Source organism: Panthera tigris, chromosome D2 (genome assembly GCF_018350195.1).
Source record: "Panthera tigris isolate Pti1 chromosome D2, P.tigris_Pti1_mat1.1, whole genome shotgun sequence".
NCBI lineage: Eukaryota > Metazoa > Chordata > Mammalia > Carnivora > Felidae > Panthera > Panthera tigris.
The window spans coordinates 28,532,947-28,557,169 of record NC_056670.1 but is presented as its reverse complement, the minus strand read 5'-3'; the positions used below and the strand labels follow the sequence as shown (position 1 = coordinate 28,557,169).

The window sequence follows — 24,223 nt, the reverse complement described above, 5'->3', positions numbered from 1 at the left end:
CAGGGTGCCCCAAGATTACACTCTTTCTTAAAATATTTATTTTTGAGAGCATGCACAAGCGGCGATGGGGCGGGGGGGGGCGGGGGATAGAGGATCCAAAGCAGGCTCTGCACTGACAGCGGAGAACCTGACGTGGGGTTCAAAGTGATGAACCGTGAGATCATGATCTGAGCCAAAGTCAGATGCTTAACTGCACCACCCGGGTGCCCCAAGATTACATTTTTAAAGAAAAAATATTGTATGGATATGTAATACGTAGGTCTCAAAAATCATGCTATCATAAATTCTGGAGATAGGCTTCTACATTAGAGCAAATGTTAATTAATGTAAAGGTTTGGCATGGTGACTGTACCAAATAACTTAGTACTCTATATTATAGTTTTGATAAAAGTGGTTGGCTGAATGATTTTTTTCTTGGTAGTATTTTTGACAGGTAGTGATCGCATTCCTATTCTTGGTATGAAGAGTCTAAAACTAGTCATCCAGTCAACAGGAGGTGGTGAGGAATATCTCCCAGTTTCCCATACCTGTTTTAATCTTCTGGATCTTCCAAAATATACAGAAAAGGAAACTCTACGCTCTAAACTGATTCAAGCAATTGATCATAATGAAGGCTTCAGTTTAATATAACTTTGGAAATAGAACTGATCAGTTTATTGCAAAAGCATTAAACTATTTGTGTTTTTCTTGTGGTGATGAGTTCAACAAGGTGACAAGAGGTACTATTATAATTCTTACTTGCAAAATGTTCAGTGCTATGAGTATTCATGAAAGCCAAAAAAATATTAAAAGGAATATGAACAAACTGTTAATATTAAGCTTATTGTACAGAACCATGGATTTTTTTTTGCCATCTTCCAATAAACATACAAGTATTGTGAATACATCAAAGTTTTACTAACATGAATTTTAAGGGTTTGCATATTTCACAAATGATCTGGTGTGTGAGTGCATGGGTATGTTGCTTAATTTTTCTTCAATCACTGAGTGAAAAACCTTTACCTTTGGCCTGCAATAGTCATTCAATTATTTTTTCATTTTGTAAATAATGTTAAGTTTTGTAATAAAATAGTTATGTTCTGATACCAGTACAGTTTCTATGGTTGTAATTGAACTGAGCTGACTTTTAAAAGGATTAACAATTATGATTAAATCTTATTCTGATGATCTATAAAAGCAAAAAATTAGCATGATGAAATACAATCTTTGCTTTTTAACTAGAATAAATGTCCTTGTGCAAAACTAAATTACAGATAGGAGTTATCTAAATAACTTGTAGTTCTTTCCTTTTGTGAATCTGGAGATGCTACTGATAAAGGGCAGCTTAATCAGGAAGTTTAATAAGTATTTAGTATTGGAGGAACTTTGTCCTGCAGTTGCCAGGAATAGAACCTGGCTACTTTGAGAACCAACCACCGGCTTATAGCTTGCAGAACTTTTGATGCTACAGGTTGGTATTTAGTCAGAATTTTCAGTGCTTTAGAACTCTCCTTGAATTTTTAGAAGCAGATCTTAACACAGTTTTATGGTGCTGATGCTTAGTTATCTCCTGTGATTAACTGTAACAGTGAGTTGATGCAACAACACATGTGACTTTCTGCTCTAATGCAAATATTTATTTTTTAAATTTATTTTAAAAAATGCCGTGAAAATTGTTTAAGTAATAAAGATTTATTGGTTTAATATTTAACCTTTCAGTGGTTCTCATAACATTCAAAATGTCTCAGGGAAGAGTCTTAAATTTTGGATTGTTACCATACCCATACAAAATTGTCTATTTCACAGAGGTCTCCAATTTTCTTAGCTGTAACTCCAAAACCCAAAACAACTCTGAAAAAAAATTACATATCTCATTTTGCAGCAAAACTTGATTTGAATTGTTGAGGCTATTATTTATGGTATTAAATGAGACTGTATATTTTACTATGGTGATGTTAATAGGTTTGATTTTAATGTGTTTGATGTTAGGTACTGCCTCAGACCCTGTGGAGTGCTTTAAAAAATTCTTTAACATTCATAATTCCAAAATGCAAATGAGTCCAAGGGTTTTGGAGAAGGGATTGTGGACCTGTACTTTTCAGTTTAACTTAAAAACGTCTACTGTTGAGCCATAGGTGTCTTTTTACAGATGGAAGCCCTTGAACAGCATTCTCATACATGATAATTTAGCTCAAAGTAGCACTCTTCCCTGTGAAAACTCTTCCATTTCCCTGGGCATCCATTTCTATTTTTTCTTATTTATTTTGAGAGAGAGATAGAATGTGAGCCAGGGAGGGGCAGAGCTACAGGGGGACAGAGAATCCAAAGTGGTTTCGGCAGAGATCCTGATGGGGGGGCTTGAACTCACAAACCATGAGATAATGACATGAACCGAAGTCAGGTGCTTAACTGAGCCACCCGGCCACCCCCAATGTGCATCCATTTCTTGTGGGTAGTGAGTGTTCACATTGAACACACCTAAATGTGTCAGGTGATTTTTTTTCTTCAGTAACCTTTATGCTATGTAGCTGATCTGTGAAATAGTGGCCACTTTGGACTAATACGGATGGATTTCATTGAACAATATTTTAATAAGGACCTGGCTGTCATCTTATCTAGGCACCTGCACAACAGTACAAGGCTTAATTCGGGTAAGTCTGATACTCTTTTCCTTCCTGTGTTGCTGCAGACATAAATAGCATTAACAGCAAGGAGATTAATGGTAGAAAATTAAAGTACCACTTAAAATTTTTCAAATTGCTATTTGCCTTTAAAAAAATATGAGCTTTGTAGATTAGAAAGTGGGCCAATACTGAGTTCACTAAATTATAAGGATTATAATTATGGAGTTGACTAAACTTGAAAATATTTGGCCTCCGTACAGATCTATTTGTAAGAGCAATTGTTTGTAGCTCCTGTCTGGATTCAATAGTGATTTTAACCAATCGCCATTGTTCAGACTGACTGAGGTAGTAGAACCGAGACACACAATGCATGAAATAAAACCAGAATGCAGTTTTTGAAATTGGAGACTTCAGTTAAGTCCTGGCACTCTCTTAGGGTCCGCTCGTAAAAACCGCTCATTAGGGTTAATTTCTACTAACACACTTTTGGGCTTTCTTACAGTTGGTTTTTACTGCATTTAGTTTAACAAAAAGTCCTCAAAGTGTAACAGAGCAGTCTTCCCCTGAAGTGTGTGTGGCTAGTTGAGCGCAAGGGCAGATGTTCCTGTTCTCAGCCAGTTCCCAACTGCCCAGCCTCTTGGGCGCTTTAGCCATCCATGTTCCTTATGGTAGTTTCCTTTACTAAGGAATTCACCCTATTTCATTAGCTCCTTATCCTTGCCAGTATTTGCTAATTGGTGAACTCTCTCTCCAGAGAAATTGAGAATAGTCTGCTTGTTTCATAGAAGTCTACCTGCTTCCCTGTGAGGCCAGCCCCCCTGGAATGGAGTGTTACATGCAAAAGGGAACTTCCCTATTTTTCCTTTCTCAAGCCTTGCTATACTGTTGAATTACCTGGGGGTACTTTTTAAAAATAACACTATGCACACAGGTCTCCTTATGCCAATTAAATGTTCTAAGAGCTGATGCCCAGGTTAGGTTACGTGTGTGTGTGTCTTAAAAGGCCATTTGACCATTTCTCCCTATTTCTGCTAGCATCCTAGCTTAAATATTTATAGACTTTGTTCATTTCTGAGGAGAGAAAAGGTTATGGTGTGCATACACACACTCCCCTTCTGGTTACAAGTCTTAAAGACTGCTTTCAAATAAAACTTCCCAAATAATGCTTAGTAGGTGGATGATATAAAACACCATTGATTGAAGGCACACCATTATTTCGGATACCATGAAGAACAATGCTAATTAAACCATCATGTGTCAATTAGGGTATTACAACCAGTGAAATATATACCACATTAACCAAGGAGACTATTGAATACAAGGCTTAAAATTAGCTTGCACTTAGCTTAAGTACTTGAAATGACCACACAACCACCTTTTAAGGTCTGAACTACCTTCCCATTTTGTGTATATGTAGAATCAAGTTGCTGTTTCCATATTTTTATAACATCTGAGGAGATTTTACAGGTAATTTTTCTAGTGCAAACAGGACATATCCAGGGAAGAGTACTATTTTAAAATTCACTTTGAAAGTTTGCTGGTGAGGAAGGCAGGAGACCTGAGAGGAGGAAACTGCCTGTCAAGACTTTACTCATCACATTTTTCTAGGAGGCATGTTCCTGGCTTGACTAGTACTTTTTCCCTCAAGAACTTGAATGGACTAGTCTCCAGTCATTTTTGGTGCACACATTCCTATGTTAAGACTTGTGTTACCTGTGCTTCACAGAAAACCTGGCTTTTATAGCACATACACTCTTGAGTTCACTACATTTCCACTATTCTCTGCTGTCCCCCTATCCCAAAGTCCTGAGCCTATGTCAAGTCTTTCATCATAGGTCAAGTTCTTCTTAGGCCCTGCCTTGCCTCTCTCCCACCTTTGACCTAACAAAGGCTACTGGGCCTAGAATTGAAATATTAGTTGTGAAACTTTTGTTGGTGATGCACCAACTGCTACAACCAGCACTACCAGTGTTTGCTTCAGTATCGTTCTGGTTAGACTCTTGTAAGTTGAATGAAGAAATAAGAAAGCATCTTAACATGGCCCTCAAAACTATACAAACTCCGTAAGATTTTCAAACTTTATATCTTGAACAATGTAAGTTAACAGGAAAAAGTCAAATGACAATTTTAATAGACTTTAAAACAGTGTACAAGTATAAAACACTGGTTTTGTATTTCAAAAGTTGGAGGAAGATATCCAGTCATTCAACAGTCTACAAAACATATGCCAGTAGATTACATAAAAGACTATGTACAATATAAAAAGAGCTGAAAACAGTCTTCACTGTAAAAATAATTTAAAACAAATTTTTCAATTTAAAATATCATCTATAGCACAAACACACATCATGCAAATGGAAAACTAAATATACTGCATTCTTTAGTGTAGCCAAATAAATTCAGACTGAAACATCTTTTAGGTAGGGAAATGGCCATTCAATAAAATTTCTCTCTCTGGCAGTAATGGTCCTAGCTGGGTATTTTATGCTTAAAGAACAGCTATATTTCAAACCCTTTTTTAAAATTGTAATAAATACTAAAGCAACATAGGAATACTTTATATTTGGGAATAATGTGGGGGGAAGGTCTGGAAAATAAATTGCTCTGTGCAATTTTATAAAGTATGAATTTTTTGAAAGGCTAGAAGCTTCTGCAGCTGAGAAAAGTTTGATCTCTAGTTTTAAGGCAGGCTAAGCTTTTAAATAAAGATGTTACAGGAACTAACTTCATTAACTATTCTGCTATTACAAGTTACATCATGTTCATCTTCATAATACTAGGCTAGCAGTTTGGTGTCTATTACACCAAATCCTCCCAACAGGAGACATGTACTTACTGGCTGAGTTATAATTAACATCTTAGTACTTTGGAACTGTAATCAGGGCCCTGTTGCTCTCCTCATTAGTGGAAAAGAAAAGCAGCAGTCCAAAATATTACACTCTTCCCAGTTGAAGTACCATTATTATAGATTCATAAGGGCTCTGCATATTCACATCTTGGCAGTTTAATACTTGTGGGAAAGAATCAATGTAAGCTCTACCACAGTGATACGTATTTAAACAACAATGGCAAATATTCTTGAAACTAAGGGTACCCAGGCAGGCACTATTGTCTCTAAAGCAATTGAAACATTTCCAAAGCATTTATTTGTTTTTCAGATTAGTTTTAGGAGCCAATATAGACATTACTACATGTCCACAGGAAGTACAAAAGCCATCTTCATTTCAACAATACAATATTCCTGAAATTCTTAGCACCAAGTCTTACTTTAAAAAGCAAAGACAACTGAGTGCTCTCCCACATATTGTTGACTTCCTTCTACACACACTGCATGTTATGAGATTTTTAAAAAGTTAGCTGCCACAAGTTTTGGAAAATGCCAGTGTTTAAAAATAGGTAATTGTGCTAATAAAGAATCAAAAGTTTAGCAGAACAGACATTTGAGGAGTTCAGACTATTCAATGTTACAAATAAAAGTGTGAAAATACCATTCTTTGGTCTAGATAAGCTGTTCCCTTTACATTAATTTAACATTCCAATGGCTTTTTGAAAACTTTAAAATGTTGAAACTCACTAGGCAAGAACAAAATTATATATACATAACGGATGTATCATACAAATGAACTTTTAAAAGAAAAGTCTTGACCAACAGGTGATTAAAGATACTTAGTACCCTTCTTTTAAAAAAAGTTAGTGTTGCGTGTACAAGTACAGAAATAAGAAGTTAAAAATTACCCATGAAGAAAAAATCTTATTTTACCAGTCTATAAATATTACACCTTTCTGGTTTCCTTGCTCTGTTGAATTCACAAGTAAACATTCCTTTTGACATGCTAAAAGTTCCTAATGCTGGTGGAACAATTCCTGTACCTGGACAACTATTACATTATGATTTGTTTGATGGATAGTTAATGTCTGTTGCTTCCTGTTTCATGGATATAGCTTCATTAACTGCCTCTTGATCACCTCCATCAACTCCAAATCCAGTTCCTCCAGCTCTCTCATTAACATCAGCATCGTCTTCCAAACCGTTGTAAAATTCTTCAATCTCACTTTCATCCTCCAAGTGTTCTTCTAAACTTGGACTCTGGCATGTTCCACTATCACTGTTACTGCCACAAGAACTAGAGGATAACACGTCATCTTCAGAGTCTGAATATACCTCAGCGCCATGGAAAATATAACGATTTGGTGGTAAAAACAGATACTGATTACCTGAAATATAGTAATAAAAGAGAAATGATAAATGATTCCAAGTTTTCTAACACTAACTTGGTCTGATTGTACGTTCAAGCCCTGCCTTTACCTGAGTATCATTACTAGAGGCTACTACAATAGTGGTCTTTAAAAACAAGCTAAGAGCTCAGTCTTAACTGCAAATCTTAGTTCTGCCACCCACCACTTTTGTGAACTCAGGCAGTTCTGTGCCTATGCCTCAATTTCCTTATCTAGAAAATTAAGCGATTTTCACAACTCTATCAGCTAAGTATGAATAAATTTAGAGGACGATGTTCAATAAAGCTTAATCAAACTCCTTTGAACAGATCTCATGATATTAAATATCCAGGCCAGCCTACATTACTCAATTCATGTTCACCGAATATAACTTCTCTAAAGCACGTATGCCTTCAAGGCACTTGCATTATTTTCATTTAACTTTAGATTATGAACCTAAAATTAAACGTTTTAATTCAGTAATAGCTTCACCATCTATTCAAAAGTGTAGTCTGCAGGCAATGGCATCACCTTAGAGTTTATTAGAAGTTCAATTCTCAGGCCCCACCACTCACCTACTGAACCAGTATTTATTTTTACCAGAGTCCTAGACACATTAAAGTATGAGAAACGCTGATCTAGCACTGGACATTAACCTTTCTTCTCCAACTCCCTCCCAAATTTGCATTCACAGTATAAGCTGTGACCTGTGATGGTAAGGAGAATTCCCTCCCTTTTCCTACTATAGGTCCCAGGTTAAGAGCACCTCTTGGTGGGAACCTTAAACATTAATGATGAAATGTTTTCTACCACTAAATTCACAACAAGTAACTTCGAACTTAAGTCTGTTTCTACACATGATAAATGTCATTTATTTAATGCACCACATCCCAGACTAATTCACAAAAACCTGGCTACTAACATAGCTGAAGTGACATGTCATCTGCCAAGCATACCCAGGTTTGTCTTCAAAACAGCTTTCAAACTTTATACCCCATCATGACCCAAGTTCTCACTTTGAAACAACCTAGTATGTGTATAAGAATTCTGATCTGAACCCACAAAACTGACTTCACAGTCCACTAACATCACAAATTGGCAGTGTGAAAACCAATTATTTCCCTCTGTTTTGGGAGAAAGTATTTGTCAGTTTTCTAAGCCACTAGTATTAATTTCCATGATTGGAGGAGGGAGTACCTTTATTCTAGCTAACAGAAAAGCCCATTTGGCACTTAATATGTCTTCTAAGGGGTCCCGAGGGTGTGCATAGTTTTGGCCCATGCTTCTAAAAATGTTTCATTCTGCTCTATCCCCCATGATGAAGAGAATAATCTATTATTTCTGAACCCAAGAATCCTATACCTGTTTTTCTTATTCTTGGGAACCATCAAGACAGACTCAGTTTGCTTCATACATGCTCCTCCTTTCTCCTTTTCAATCTGACCTCACCAACAGAAATCATGGTAAACAAAAATAAATTAACTCTAGTGTGGTATGGGAGCCCAACTCTTGGTTTTGGCTCAGGTCATGATCTCATGAGCTCCAGCCCTGCATAGGGCTCTGCACTGATAGCACGGAGCCTGCTTGGGATTCTCTCCCTCCCTCTTCCTCTGCCCCTGCTCCGCTTGCTGTCTCTCTCAAAATAAAATAAATTAAAAAAAAAAAACTAGCGTGGTCATTTGTTTTTTAACAGCTGCAATTTAACAGCTGCACTCTACACCAGTTATCTTTTTTAATCCTCACAATGTTAACGTGTATGCTATTTTATTCCTATTTTACAAATGAAAAAAAACAGGTTAAATAACTTTGCCCACAGTGAATCTGAGACAACTGGGTCTGATACCAAAGCCTGTACCTTTTAAGGCCTAAATTGGTAGGGAAAAATCTAGAGACTGCTCCAGGTTTAATTTTTGTTTCCTGGGGCAGAGAGTTTTCTGTATTTGACCCATCTGTCAAAAAGATACTCAAAGAAGGGGTGCCTGGGTGGCTCAGTACATTAAGTGTCCAACTCTTGATTTTGGCTCAGGTCAGATCTGATGGGTTCATGAGATCGAGCCCCGTGTAGAACTCTGAGCTGACAGTGTGGAGCCTGCTTGGGAGTCTCTCCTCCTCCCAGTCTCGTGCATGCTCTCAAAAAAAAAAAAAAAAAAAAAAAAAAATACTCAAAATCTCCAGTGCAAAAGTCTTCCAGTACATAAGCAGACTTTGTATATGATACCAGTATTTACCTGACTAAACAGAACAATTTTTCTACTTCTGATTCTTGCCACATTTGTAAATACAAGCATTCTTGTATGCTTTTTCTAATTTCTCTTGGCATATGTCCTTTACTTTTAACTCTCCACATACCATTCAAGACCAAAGTCAGAAATTAGGTTTTTTGCAAAGCCTTCTATAACCTAATTCCTTCCAAGTAGCATCTATGTTTCCTAATATCACCTACTTTTGTTTAATCAGCTATTTTTATAATTATACACAAACATCAATACATTGATCACTGGATATTCAGAACTTACTACAGTGTGCCTGGTATGGAAAAGGTACAAAGGCTTACTATTCAACTGAACTAAAATTCACTTATGGTAAATGATTATAACTCACAATACATTGGCCTAAAATGTCAGTTTACCCCATGGGACTTAATGTTTTAAGTTGTACAAGATTGTTACATCTAAGTGTGTGTGTGTGTGTGTGTGTGTGTGTGTGTGTGTATTTACATTTATTAAATTAGGATGTTTCACCCTACTACTTGGTAAAGAGTTCCCATGAGTCAAAACAGGGTATTTCTATACACTATTTGCTAACAATGAAGTAACAGAAAGGGAAATTAAGTAATCCCATTTACAACTGCGTCAAAGACTAAACGACTAAGAAATAAGTTCAACCAAGGAGGTGAAAGACCTGTACTCTGAAAACTGGAAGACACTGATGAAAAGAAACAAGACAAATTTAAAGACCTCCTACGTTAATGGATTGGAATTAATATTGTTAAAATGTCCATATTATCAATAAGAATCTACAGATTCAATACAATCCCTATCAAAATACCAATAGCACTTTTTCACAGAACTGGAACAAATAATCGTAAAATGTGTGTGGAACCACAAAGACCCTGAATAGCTAAAGCAATCTCAAGAAAGAACAAAAACTGGAAGGGGGATCATGCTCCCTGATTTCAAAGTATACTACAGAGCTATAGTAATCAGAAGAGTATGGTATTACCACAAAAATAAGACACACAAATCTATGAATAGAATAGAGAGCCCAGAAATCAACTCAGACTTAAATGGCCAATTAATGTATAACAAAGAAGGCAAGAATATGCAATGGGGAAAAAGTTTAGCCAATCAATGGTGTTAAGAAAACAAGACAGCTACATGCAAAAGAATGAAACTCCACCACTTTCTCATACCACACACAAAAATAAACACAACTGATTAAAGATCTAAAAATGAACTGGGACTACATCAAACTAAAAAAATTAATTTGCACAGTGAAGGAAACAAAACAAAAAGGCAACCTGAGTGGGAGAAGATCCTTGCAAATGATGTATCCAATAAGGGGTTAATATCCAGATTATATAAAGAACATACAGCTCAACAACAAAAACACCCAACCCAATTAAAAAATGGGCAGAGGCCACGAATAGGGGCACCTGGCTGGTTCAGTCAGTGGAGCATGCAACTCTTGATCTCAGGGTTGTGAGTTTCAGCCCCACACTGGGTGTAGATATTAGTTAAAAAATAAAATCTTAAAAATATGGGCATAGGCCCCAAATAGACATTTTCCAAAAGACGATATACAGATGGCCAACAGACACATGAAGACGCTAAACATCACTAACCAGAGAACTGCAAACTGAAACTTCACTGAGATCACTTAACACCTGTCAGAATGGCTAATTATCAAAAAGACAAGAAATAACAAGTGTTGCCACAAATTTGGAGAAAAGAGTACCCTCATGAAGTGCTGGTAGGAATGTAAACTGGTGCAGCCACTATGGAAAACAGTATGGAGGTTTCTCAAAAAGTGAGAAAGAGAAAAATCAGAAATAAAAATAAATCTGGCAATTCTACTTCTGGGTATCTTCCTTAAGAAAGCATAAACACCTATTTGAAAAGGTATGTGTACCCCTGTGTTCACTGCAGTATTTATTTACAGTAAGATATGGAAGCAACCTAAATGTCCATCTATACATGAAAGGATAACGTTGTTCTGTATATGTACAAAGGAGTATTACTCCGCCACAAAAAAGAATAAAATCTTGCCATTTGCAACACAGATGGACCTAGTGGGTATTATGCAAAGTAAAGTAAGAGAAAAACAAATACCATACGGTTTCACTTATATATGGAATAAACAAAACAGACTCATAAAAACAACTGGTGATTGCCAGAAGGGAAGGGAGGGTGGGGTGTTGTAATAACTTTGTATGGTGACAGACAGTACTACACTTCTCATGGTAAGCATTTCATAAGGTATATAATCACTATGTGGTACACCTGAAACTAATACTGTGCCAACTATATTTCAATGAAAACAAAAAACAGGGTAGATGCTATTCCTAATATTCTGTGGAGAAGGATCAGAGATGTTTCCCGTGCTGAGACAACACAGCCTACTGGTTAAGAGGACATGCTCTGAGGATAGACCTGGAATCCAATTTGGCTCTTCCATGTCCTAATTATCAACCTCACACAGGGTACTTAACCTCTATGGGCCTCACAGTTTCCCCACCAGCAGGAGACAAGTAGTAATAGTCCCTACCTCATGAGATTAAAATCAGATAATGTATATAAATAAAGCAGCTACCCTACAGTAACCACCCAAATCTGTCATCATTTCTACCAGCTAAAGCTCACCAGACAATGGCAGAGCACAATATATTTCTCAATTTTCTTACCAATTCAATGCTTACCTTCTCATTTCCTGGAGAAAAATGATGTACAGAGAATACTTTAAACACACTATTTCTTCCCCTAGTGTATGTAAGATACTACTGTTTATCCTTTCTCTGGCTTAAATTCTCAACCTTACATTTTCTCTAAACACAATCATCTGTTACATAAAGCTATACACTATCACCTAACCTGCCAAAATTGCTTATTTCTTGCAAATATTTTGTTAAAATAATTATACCTTCAAAACGGTTCAACAGTGCTTCCTTACCATCAAGCCGTTTGCTAATCTGCTCCTTTGCAAGTCTAGCTGGCCAGCACTTCCTCACTGTTTCAGCAATTGAAGTTCTTTCATTTTTTTCCCCAGTATTAGAGTCAACATTCTTCGAATCTGGACTTCCCAGCTGTTCAGTAACACTGTCAATGTTCCTAGTAGAATTCTGTCCTTCCTGTGATTTTTCTTCCATATGATCTCTTGGTTCAGACACCTCAGAATCATTAACATTGCTCTTAGTTGCTTGGTCTAAAAGTGTAACAATCACTGAAGAATCTGGTGGTGAAGTTCTTTCTGGTGAACTTGAGTCTTCTGAAATATTAAGAGGTGTGGGTGGCAACTCTGACAAATGAGCCAACTCTTTTTGTGTTCGTGGAGGTTTTTCAGTAATTTCTGAAAGCTTTACAGGGTTGCAGCAAAGTTTGGCATATTCACCACCTAACCTATGACATAATTCATTAATTATGACATCACAGTCTCCAAGAAGCTCTACATCAAAATGCAGATGAGGCAAAGGTTCTCTATTTATTAGTATCTGAGGCACTTCATGGGGTATGGAACCTAAAAATAAGTGAAAAATGCATTAGAAAAAGGGAAAGGCACTAAGTTACTAAAGCCACAACAAATGTGCAATGCAAAAATCTAACATGCTCCCAACACCAAAAAAGAAACCCACCACCACTACTAAACCAACCCATCACGTTCATTAAGATGTCAAATAAACAGATGAGCATTTAAGCATCTTTTTAAAATTTCAGGTCCTGTTTCCCATCATCTGATTACCTCTGAGCAATCTTTTCAGAGTTTTCTACTTTGTACCTCAATTTCCTTGTCTATATATAACGGGGATAATAATACTTTTTCACAAGGTTGTAGTGAGAATATAAGTCAAATGTATAGAAGGGTTTTTGGCATATAGTGATAGTTATTCTACTGAAATAGCTCCTGGTATAGTGTGAAAATTCAATTTTCCACCATTATATACCTGTGTGTTACATTTTTAAAAAATTACCTTTGCCTATCACCAATACACTATTATACTGCCCCACAGAAAGCTTTTAAGAATTTCTCTGCCTTATCTTTAAAGAGAAAAAAATAACTCAAAAATAAAGGAACTTATTCATTAAATTTCATGTTTTCATTACAAATTATCCTATATTCTGCTTTCAAAGACTTTGACAGCTATTTGAGTTAAAGCCACCATATTTAAGTAGGAAAAAGATGCAGAAAGTTGTAGAGCAGAACTCTTGTTTCTTCCAACTGTTTGCTCTGGGTGCCTATATGACTGCTGAAGTAGGGTCTAATTTAATTATCTGGTTAAAGAGTTTGATATTCTCTTTCTCCCTCGCCTTTTAGGGCACACCTGATGCTACTGAATTAGTCCCTCTATCTTCCTCTCCCTTTTGCTTCCTCGCTAGAGGGAGGAAAGAGATAGTATGAGAGCACATGTTAAATACTCCTGAGGGTTAAAGGGACTTAAATTATATTTGAGCATTTTCATACACACAAACACCCTTATGGGCAAAGCTGATCCACACAGGATAGTAATCCTAAGGCATGACTCTTATTCTTATAAAAACAGACCAATCATAATAAATTCTCTAATGTGAGTATATTACACTTGTATCTAGCTATATATACATTTGAACTTACTGTACCTGAAATCAACTAAATTTGAAAGATGGACAACTATAATCAAATTAAGACTAAAAACACACAGATTAAGATCACACGTTTCCTGAACATATGTAAATCAGCTGAAGCTAACTCTTGTCATATTAAGAACACATTCCACTGAAAAGTTGAACTGTTTCCCTGGTTGGAATTTGACATTACTTCTGTTTTGACAACTCTTCCACCCAACCCCTGCACCAAAGCATCAGATTAACCAATCTTTGTGAACAAAAATGTCACCTAAAAAATAAAACTGGCTCTCTACCACTCTTTAGCCAGGAAGAGAGTAAGATCATTGGGATCCAATGTACAGACCCCACAAACCATGGCAATATATATAGAAGTATTCTCTAAAAATCATCACCAACTTACTTGGAATTAGTGCTACTGGTCTTACTTTCAGGGAAGACCCAATAACAATAAGGAGATCAACTTCATCTTTGTCATACTTCATGGCTCTATGAAACTGCTCTGGTAAATTTTCACCAAAAAAGACAATCTCTGGTTTCATGATAGCAAGTGGTTCATCAGCTGGGCACCTAGGACAACGAGGAACCACCTACATGTTCCAAATTTTGGTTAAGATAGGGAGGAAAAAAGAAAGCTGAAGTTAGAAATAGTCAACATTTACACACTAAGAATGCATTTCAAAATGATAAGTTGAATCACTATGTTGTACACCTGAAACTAACAGAACACTACATGTTAACTATACCAGAATTAAAATTAAAAGCAAATTTAATTAAAAAAAAAAAAAAGAATTAGAATTCCCACATAAAAAAAAAAAAATTTCAAACTGAAGTATAGAAACCTGTGGAAAGAGCTACATGCTAGAAGTCCTGAGGGAAAAAAAAAATAATCAAATAAAACAGAAAAGCCGTGGATAAATAGTAGGGAAAACTGGATACAACCTCAATGGCAATGTCAACTGTCGATTACTTTATTAACATACAGTGAAATAAGATGGTGTTGTTATTGGTGTATGTAGGTATTATAGTATCCATGTGGACCTACATTTGATATTTAAGAGTCCACTGCAGATTAAGAGAAACCAGCATCTGTATATATGTACACACACACAACTTAATCCTTTAAAAAATGTAAGAAATGATTCCATTATAACATTATAACATGATACCCTCACTATGTATGATTAACTATATATGCAGCTAAGTACACAGAATTTATATCTGGATGGTTTTTATTCTCTGCCATTATTTTCTTGCATTTTTTTGGGCAGTGATCATACATGAAACATCTTTTACAATAAATTTTTTAATGTTTTAAAGAATTACCAAGAATTTAAAATTCAAAATCCAACAGGCACTTTTAAAAAGGAAGAGTAAGGATAAACTCTAATAGAGCAAGACTCCACTTACGATTTGCATTTTTATTTTAACTTAGATATTTTATTTTAACTTAGATATTAAGGAGCCTATTTCATCATTTTAGAGACATTATAGAGCAATGTTTCCAACTTAAGGGACTAAAAGTTTCTTGTATATTTCCACATCAGAATTCCCAGTGGTTAACACTCTTTCTGGATCTTTCTGTCCCAGATACTTTCAGAAAAAAAAGAATTTGGAGGCAAAAGAAGAAACAGATCAAAAACAAGCACAATTCCTCAAGTATAGGTGATGAATTACCTGATTAAAAATATCTCCTCGTACAGCTTCACAGTCTACTTTGTATTTACAAATCAAGCAAGAGGCTGTTGCAAAGGAACCTAAAACAACCAATACACACATGCTTTATTAAAGGAATATTTCCATTTCTTAAAACATACCACAAAGGTATAAAAGAGAATTAAGACTCCACAGGGGAATCTCAGGGATAATTAAAATACTTATATATTAAATACAGACAGAATCCAATCCTCAATTATCGAGATGTTGATATAGTGACACTTCCTAAAGCTATTCTTTTTTTTGTTGTTTTAAGTGAATTCTAGCCACAACATGGGGCTCAAACTCAGAACCCCAAGATCAAGAGTTACACATTCTACTGAGCCAGGCAAGCACCCCAAAGTTGTTCTTTTTAATAAAATAAACCAACTCCCCCAGAACTAAAACTCTGCAGAATTGAAAGATGACAATTGAAAGATGACAATTATGTGACCTTAGCCGAATAGCTGTACATTAAAAACAGTTCAGGGGCACCTGGGTGGCTCAGTAAGTTACACGTCTGACCTTTTTTTTTTTTTTTTTTTTTAATGTTTTATTTATTTTTGAGACAGAGAGAGGCAGAGCATGAGCAGGGGAGGGGCAGAGAGAGAGTGAGACACAGAATCTGAAGCAGACTCCAGGATCCGAGCTGTCAGCACTGAGCCAGATGCAGGGCTCAAACTCACAAACTGCAAGATCATGACCTGAGCGGAAATCAAGAGTCGGACTGACGGAGTCACCCAGGCGCCCCATGTCTGACTCTTGGATTTCGGCTCAGGTCATGATCTGATTCATGGGACTGCGCCCCAGGTTGGGCTCTGCCCCAGGTTGGGCTCTGCCCCGGCAGTGCAGGGCCTGCTTGGGATTTTCTCTCTCCCTCTCTCTCAGAATAAACACATTTAAAAAAACAAAAAGTTTAGATTTGTAAGAAAATGGTCTGTTCCTACTTGTTTTAAAAGTCTTCTAAATTTCAAAATTCTATACAGCTTAACTACCCTGTTCCTATAGTTTCATACCCTAAAGATGTCATATTTTCCTTACATAGCTAGTATTACTTTGTAACCAAAAATGGTTATTTAGAAGAATTTAATGGAATACAACGGCTACTCCTTTTGAAACACAATAGAACACTGATCTGGTATTTTGTACAATTAAGTATCAAGGCCAATACTTCTGGTTTCACTTTTTTGCATTCTACTTTTTAAAATTTATCTACTATTGATCAGTTAACATGACTAAATAAATCTCCATTCCTGGATGGTAGCCTACTTTCTAATCCTATTTTTTCCTCTAAGACTAACTAAATAACAGAAAGCAATTCTGAAGTTTACGAACCATGACACTGAATTATCCTTTGGATTCCTGCAACCTGTTCCAGTGTATCTATGTTCTGAGTATAGTTCCGAAGCAGTTTTCCTTCCTTATCTGACAAGGCTATGAATTTGTGACAGAGAGATGGTTGGAACTGTCCAGGATATATTTCCTACATAATGCAAAAGGTAGAAAAAATATTACATTAAAGAAATAAGTATAACACACATGTCACATTTAGGTTTAACCAAAAACTACCATGATAGCCCCCATGTATAAATAAATTAAAAAACAGTACATGAGCATCTCAAAGCATCTAGATGGTTGCTACACACACCTATAAAAGGATTGCTGCTGTAATATGTATAAAACTCAGCAATTAGTGAACTTGGCCCCTTGAAGGAAAAAGTCAACCATAAGCATCTCTAATAAATGTTAATAGATATTTTAATAAAAGAAGAAATATACACCTGAGAATATATCTAAATTTTGTTGGCTGCAAATTCAGGTTTGTTTTTTGTTGTTTCCTCTTTTTAAGGAAAAAGAAAAGTTTAAGTTGAAATTAAAGTTATCAAAGGTATGGTGACTTCTTTTAAAAACTAAAAAAGGCACTGTCAACACAATATTAAAAGTTGTTTATTCATCATTCATTATAAATATCAACCTGTTGGAAGTTTAAAGCTAAAGTTTTAATTCCTTACCAAAATTGTTTTCCTTCCACTGCACAGGCACATACTGGTATAGTATAGAGTTGCTCATGAATGCTGAGTTGCTGGATTTTGTGTGTGTGTTTTTCCCCCCAAATAATGCTTCAATGCTGTTTCTTCTTTAAAAACAAAGAATTCAGATATACACATGGCAAAAAGATCAGAGAAAAAGTATCAATTTTGGTCCTCTCAACTTTTGACAGTGTTTCTATTAAATTTCATTTAGTAAGTGACTATGGCAAAGGAAGTTTCTTCTCTACTTTTTTCTTTAAAGTAGTAATGCTACCTACTTCCTTACCATTCATTACAGCCTCCAACGTATTACAATGCTAGCAAAAAATCAGACACAACCGTATGTCCGTCAATAGGGGACCGGTTGTAGAAATATAGTACATCCATAATAGTGGAGTATGCAGCCATTAAAATGAATGTGAGAGGTCTAGATGTACTGACCTGGAAAATGGTCCTATGACATGTGAAAAAAAGCAAGTTAGTCACCAGTGTGTATAGTTTTGTTTTTGTTGTTTTGTTATTAAGCAAAAACGGTATTTATATGCACATGTATATGCTCATATAAACATCAAGAAAAATACAAACAAGCTATAAATAGAGGTGGGGAAACTTTCAACTTCTGACATTATACAAAAGTTTAAGAACTTTTTAAATGTTAATCTACTTAACATTTCAAATAAAACATCTACAGGGATACCTTTTACATAAAAATAATAAGCAAATCTCATTACAAAAACTACCATGTACATGTCCATAAGCAACTGAAAATACTATACAAAATCCAAAAACTTTGCCTCGCATTCAAAATTTTCTCATGAATTTCAGGGACAATTTTTCAATGTAAGAAACAGACAATGCATATAGAAAGAAGTATCAAGTGAAGGGCTTATTAAAGCCATGTTTCATAGAAAATCGAAAGCTACATTATGCTTTGAACCACTGGACTGTGCTATACTAACCACTGTTTTCTCCCCATGATGCCTTGTTTTAGTACATTTAAAGGATTAAACATCATAGTGGCTTACTAAGCTCTCTCTGGAAATGGCTGTTAAAAGTATTTGTACAAAAAAAAAAGTTTTTACAACAAATACTACAATATGCTAGGCTACAAACAAAATAGGCTCTAAAATAATGACAGTGAGAACAGCATGCCAAACTCATGATATAAACAAATGACTACCTCCAGCACATGCTGGGGAACAAGAGTACTAAGACTCGACCTTCCTGGATTGACCTTTCCTGTGCCTTATCATCCCCTATTCCCTCTATTTTTTAAAGCAGGCTCCACACTATTTATTATAATGCTGCAGACCAGGCTGAAAACTGGGTTTTTACATTTTAATGGGTTGGAAAGGTAACCAAAAATGACAGCATTCCTGTATCATCCACAAAGAAAATCACATTTACTACTCAGCCATATACTGAATAGGTTTGTGGACTCTACTGTAGACATATACATCCCCATTTTGCATATGAAAAATCTAAAGCACAGAAATAACTTGCCAAATGTCACAAGAGGCAGTACGTAGCAGAGCTATCATTCAAACCCAATTTTGACACCTAAGTGTGGCTCTTAACCAATAATGCATACTGCCTTTTTAATTTTCAATCTCTTGACATCACGTTTCCTACTTCTTTTAAGCTAATATGCACCACTGCTATTAGGTATTCCAAGCTAGTCTAGTAAGAATAGTAAATACAATTTGGGGTGCCTGGTTGGCTCAGTCAGGCGTCCAACTCTTGATTTCTGCTCAGGTCATGATCTAACAGTTCATTAGTTTGAGCCCTACATTGGGCTCTGGGCTGACAGTGCCAAGCTTACTTGGGATTCTGTCTCTCCCTCTCTCTCTGCCCCTCCCCTGCGTGTATGCACTCCCTCTCTGTCTCAAAAATAAACCTAGAAAGTATATATACTTCGGGGCGCCTGGGCAGCTCAGTCAGTTGAGCATCTGACTTCGGTTCAGGTCATGGTCTCACAATTCGTGAATTTGAGCCCCACATTGCGCTCGCTGCTGTCAGCACAGAGCCAGCTTCAGACCCTCTGTCTCCCTCTCTGCCCCTCCCCCACTCTCTCAAAAATAAAAAAAACATTAAAAAAACACACTTCATTTTGCACAACTTTGGGATTACAGCAAGCTGGAATTCCAATCACCTTCTAACTTAAAAACACTCTTCAAGAATCCATGATCTCTCCACAAACCAGTGCAGAAAAGCAGCCCAATCGGAAAAAACAGCTAAGAACAAACAGGCAATTCAAAGATATACACGTGGTCAGTAGTGAAAAGCATTCATCCAGGGGCGCCTGGGTGGCTCAATTAGTTAAGCTTCCAACTTCTGCCCAGGCCATGATCTCACAGTTTTTGAGTTCGAGCCCCACATCAGGCTCTGTGCTGACAACTCAGAGCCTGGAGCCTGCTTCAGATTCTGTGTCTCCCTCTCTCTCTACCTCTCCCCCACTCATGCTTTCTCTCAAAAATAAATGAACATGAAAAAAAATTAAAAAAAAGTATTTATCCACACTAATAAACAAAAACAAAACATTAATATAAGAAGATGCTAATTTTTATCTATTAGATAGTTTAAAATGCCTTAAAAACAACTCTAGATAACGACTAATAGAACTAATTAAATATATTGTGGTACAACTATTAATACTATGCAGACTTTTCTTAAAAATGAGGTATATCTGTTAAGTGCCTTTGTGAAACTATTTCCAATATTAAGTAGTACAAACAAAAGCAAGGTAGAGAAAAGGGTGCATGACTGTTGGTAATTATTTTTAAAATGTTGGAAAATTACAATAATGCCCTTCTCCTATATATAAAAACAAGTTTACTCATTCTTCTTCCTAGAAAGATACCCAAGAATACATCTTATGATGGTAGTAACCTTTGAAGAACGAGAGGTAGAGAGGACTGAAGGGGGAAGCCAACTAAAATATGTGTTTTACTGTTAGAAGCAATTTTTAAACCCTAAATACAACAAACCCACACCCCCACACACACTTTTTGAAAAGTATTTTAATGCTAATGAAGTATCGTGGAGGATTTTTGGGTGGGTAGGGAGCAGGGGCATGCTTAAATCAGCCTTTTTATTTTTTATTTAAAAAAAAATTTTTTTTTACATTTATTTATTTTTGAGAGACAGAGCATAAGTGGGGGAGGGGCAGAGAGAGAATGAGACACAGAATCTGAAGCAGGTTCTAGGCTCTGAGCTGTCAGCACAGGGCCTGATGCAGGGCTTGAACTCATAAAATGTGAGATCACGACCTGAGCCAAGGTCGGATGTTTAACCGACTGAGCCACCCAGGTGCCCCCTAAATCAGCCTTCTAATACCCTTCTGATAGGAGTGTATCTTATTCCACCTTTCCAGGTAGCAGTGAGACAAAACATATCAAGACCCTTAGCAATTTCACGTTCGGGAATTTATCCTTAAGAACATTGGAAACATACCAAAAAGGGCAATCAGAGCAACACTGTTTACAACAAAAGTAAGCAGGAAGGATTCAAAATGTACTCTTGTGGAATTACAGTACATCACTTGATGAACGTTATGACCATTATATCAGTTTAATAGATAAAAAGTTTATTAAATAGAAAATATAAGGATAAAATAACCCATTTTTATAATAAAAATATAATATATATTTCAGCTATAAAACTATATTTACATTTATACACAGGCAACCCACATACACATAGGTATTAAAATTGTCTTCAGATAAATGGGGCTGTGGCTTTTTTTTGGGGGGGTTGCATTTTATTATTTTTAGATAATGAGCTAGTTTTAAGATTCCTTAACTTTATAACTACAGAATCTCTTATGTTTGCACATTATCAATAAAGTGATAATTTATTGAATAAATATAAAGACACAAGTTTGGAATTAAGTTCATAAAAATTCAGTTCATATTTCTCTACTTTTTCTTGATTTGTAAGTGCTTTAGGGTAAAGAATATTCACTGAATTCAATATAGGATAGCATCTATACTCTCTGAACACAGTCCTTTTTAGCAACAAAAAGTTATTTACATATCCTCAGTTTCACCTTAAATCTTAATATAACCATTCATTTTGACCATACCAGTGAATTATTTTAGACTCCTGAGAACCTTGACAACTCATTATCATTCCAAACCCTTACTATGCAGGAGGGTAATGGTTCAGAACATAGCTATACAGCTTTAACGTTGGGCTTAATTATTCCTATATACAAGAATTCAAAGAGATAACCACAGGTAGACAGACACACTGTAATACAGCTGTGCTCAAACACAGAGCAATTATACAGGGGGTATTTGGCAATGTCTGGAGGCATTTGATTGTCAAGACTGGGAGTGAGAGTGTTATTAATAGCATTTAGTGGGAGGAGGCCAGGAATGATGCTCCATATCCTACAATACATAGGAAAGCTGACAGCAAAGAATTACCCACCCCAAAATGTCAATAAGTTAAGAAACTGCTCTAATGGGCCAGTAACCTCTTTAACACACTTCTCTTTTACTTGGAATTTCTTGTCTAAAAGAAATCTATGTTTCTTCTCAATAATTATATACAACCAATGCCTCCATACATGTGTAGAAATTCTTTCCTTCCAAAATGTCTAAATTTCACCAGTAATATTTCCTCTCTTCATGGCTTCATATTAAATTCACTTTCTCATAACTGACAAAAATCATAAGCTGATTTTATGAACTTTCTGCCAAGTTAGAAAAACTGGTAAACAATTTTATGTTAAGAGTATTTATGTAGTATTTTAAGAATCTAGTAAAATACTGTGCAATATTTACATACCCTCCCCACCCACATTTTTATGTTTTTCATTCTTTGTCCCTACTTATTTCCCCTTAAGCTTTTTCCTATTCATTTTTTAGACCCAAATTAACTCAGTCTTTTACCATTACATCAATTGCTTTTTTTCCACTGTATTAACTAATACACACAAATTCTCAAAACTTTTATAGAAGTGAAAAATGCTGCCTCTCCACACCTTTCTCCCAGGTGGCACAAAAGATGTACACAGAAACATTATAACACATTAACAGTGTGCCATTTTTACTGTAACTCACTTATTTTCTCTTATGCATGGTCTAAATTTCTATTAAGTGTATTTTTGAAAGTCCCTACCATGTATCTTTATCAGAGTAATTCTTAATTATTTCTACAGATTCTTATATATCAAAGCTAATTTAAGCTACAACTGAGTACCCAGTCTGTATATGAGACAACAAAGGTTTCTTACCCTTGCTATTTCTATTCTCAGTTACCACATTTTCCATGTGTCAGGTTACTACTTTACTAGGCAACTTAATATATACTTAAGATAGGGAAAAAAGCTGACCAGTTAGTTTGGGCAACATGTTTTCTCTCAGAATAGAATTTAAAGCTAAAGTCTAGTGAACATTATATAAATGCAGTAGTGAATCAACTTTTATCATCAAATATAAGATCAAAGTAATTTCTAGTTACTTGCTGGCCCTCTAAGTGTTGATTTCTGCCAACTAGAGCTATTAGAACGTGAGTGTCCTAGGTCCAATTCAAGAAACCTATAATTAAGTGATATTTCATTGTTCTTCAAAATCATGCAGTAGTACTACTAGCACTGGAACATGAGAGCTTTTCCAAGTTATAATAAATAGACCATATGGTTTGAAAGTAGCACTCTTTAATTAAACTACAGGTTCCTTTAACTTCTAGATTTATGAAAAACTAGTCAATAATACAGAAGACCCTAACCAAATATGAAGTTTAGCGATTAACAATTTTACAATTTCTTTCCATAAGACTATAGAATAAAAAAATAAAAGTTTTTTAATGACTCAAATCTCCTGGGCATGGTATAATGTAATTATCAAACTTTATACTCTACAAGAGGACTGCCCAACAGAAATATGTGAGCCATGTACACAATTCAAAATTTTCTAGTAATCACATTAAAAAGCATGAAATTATAATTTTTGACACAATATATCAAAAGATTACTTCCACACATAATATTTGTTATGATATATTTTCTATTTTTTCCATACTACGTTTCCAAAATCTGGTATGTCTTCCACACTTACATCACATTTCAATACACTTAAGTACCAAGAGCCATTTGTGGCTAGTGGCTTCTCAACTAGACATTGCAGCCCTAGAGACTCTAGAGCAAAATAAAGCAAATGACTAAAATGCAACCTAAGAATCTTCACCCCTAATCACAATTTTTTTAGGCAAATCCTCATGTGTTAAAACCTGACTACTATAAAACACACCTAAACAGAGATTACAATGCTTATGACCCATAAAAAATATTAAAAATCAAAACAGTGATGTTACTTTCATATGGTTTACTAACTCTAAAACAGTCTGAGTAATGTAAAGGCCATTACTAAAGTGCAGATTTGAAAAATATGAAATAATTTCTTCTTTAAACATAAGCCCAGTCCTAAAATGAAAATTAAATGATAGCCCGTTCTGGGAAGAAGGAAATTCTGACTGAAATAACTTTATTTCAGTGATCTTATCCTACCACAGTCCTAGTGCCCAAATAGCAGACAATGAATGATAAACTTAAGAACACTAAATGTGAATAAAATCTGTTTTCACAAAAAAAGACCAAAGAACAGCTAGAAGACTTCATAGTACCTTTGCAAACTTGAAGAAAGGTCTTGGATCTTTTCTGAAATATTCAATATCAAACATTGCTTGAGGGTCTGGAAGGTCTGGGAAGTCTATTGCAAGGCGAGCATAAATACCATCTCTTGACCTGAAGTCAGGTATTCCACAAGAAACAGAAACCTGAAATATGCATGGCATAATTTGTACAATTAAATCTTTTACCTCTATATTTATAATTACTAATTCTTTCATCACATAAGTA

At 35.6% G+C, this 24,223-nt stretch overlaps 2 protein-coding genes across 15 annotated transcripts in view; one reads left to right on the top strand and one right to left on the bottom strand.

The window, feature by feature from the left end:
* Positions 1-1,088, top strand: part of HERC4 (HECT and RLD domain containing E3 ubiquitin protein ligase 4) — a 136,245-nt gene extending 135,157 nt beyond the window's left edge. For all 12 annotated transcript variants that reach the window (XM_042960492.1, XM_042960491.1, XM_007095769.3 and 9 more), the window contains one exon: positions 422-1,088. In XM_042960492.1, coding sequence (XP_042816426.1) covers positions 422-630 — 209 coding nt within the window. In that variant the 3' untranslated portion in view covers positions 631-1,088. The remainder of the gene's footprint in view (positions 1-421) is intronic.
* A 3,615-nt stretch (positions 1,089-4,703) lies between these two features.
* SIRT1 (sirtuin 1) overlaps positions 4,704-24,223 on the bottom strand; it is a 46,443-nt gene continuing 26,923 nt past the window's right edge. For 2 of the 3 annotated variants that reach the window (XM_042960114.1, XM_042960115.1), the window contains 6 exons: positions 23,989-24,141; positions 16,664-16,811; positions 15,311-15,390; positions 14,037-14,223; positions 11,988-12,551; positions 4,704-6,818 (listed from right to left, as the gene is read on the bottom strand). In XM_042960114.1, the coding sequence (XP_042816048.1) occupies positions 6,490-6,818; positions 11,988-12,551; positions 14,037-14,223; positions 15,311-15,390; positions 16,664-16,811; positions 23,989-24,141 (1,461 nt within the window). In that variant the 3' untranslated portion in view covers positions 4,704-6,489. Of the gene's footprint in view, positions 6,819-11,987; positions 12,552-14,036; positions 14,224-15,310; positions 15,391-16,663; positions 16,812-17,340; positions 17,460-23,988; positions 24,142-24,223 lie in introns of those variants that run through there. The other variant, XM_015543620.2, reaches the window with a different exon arrangement.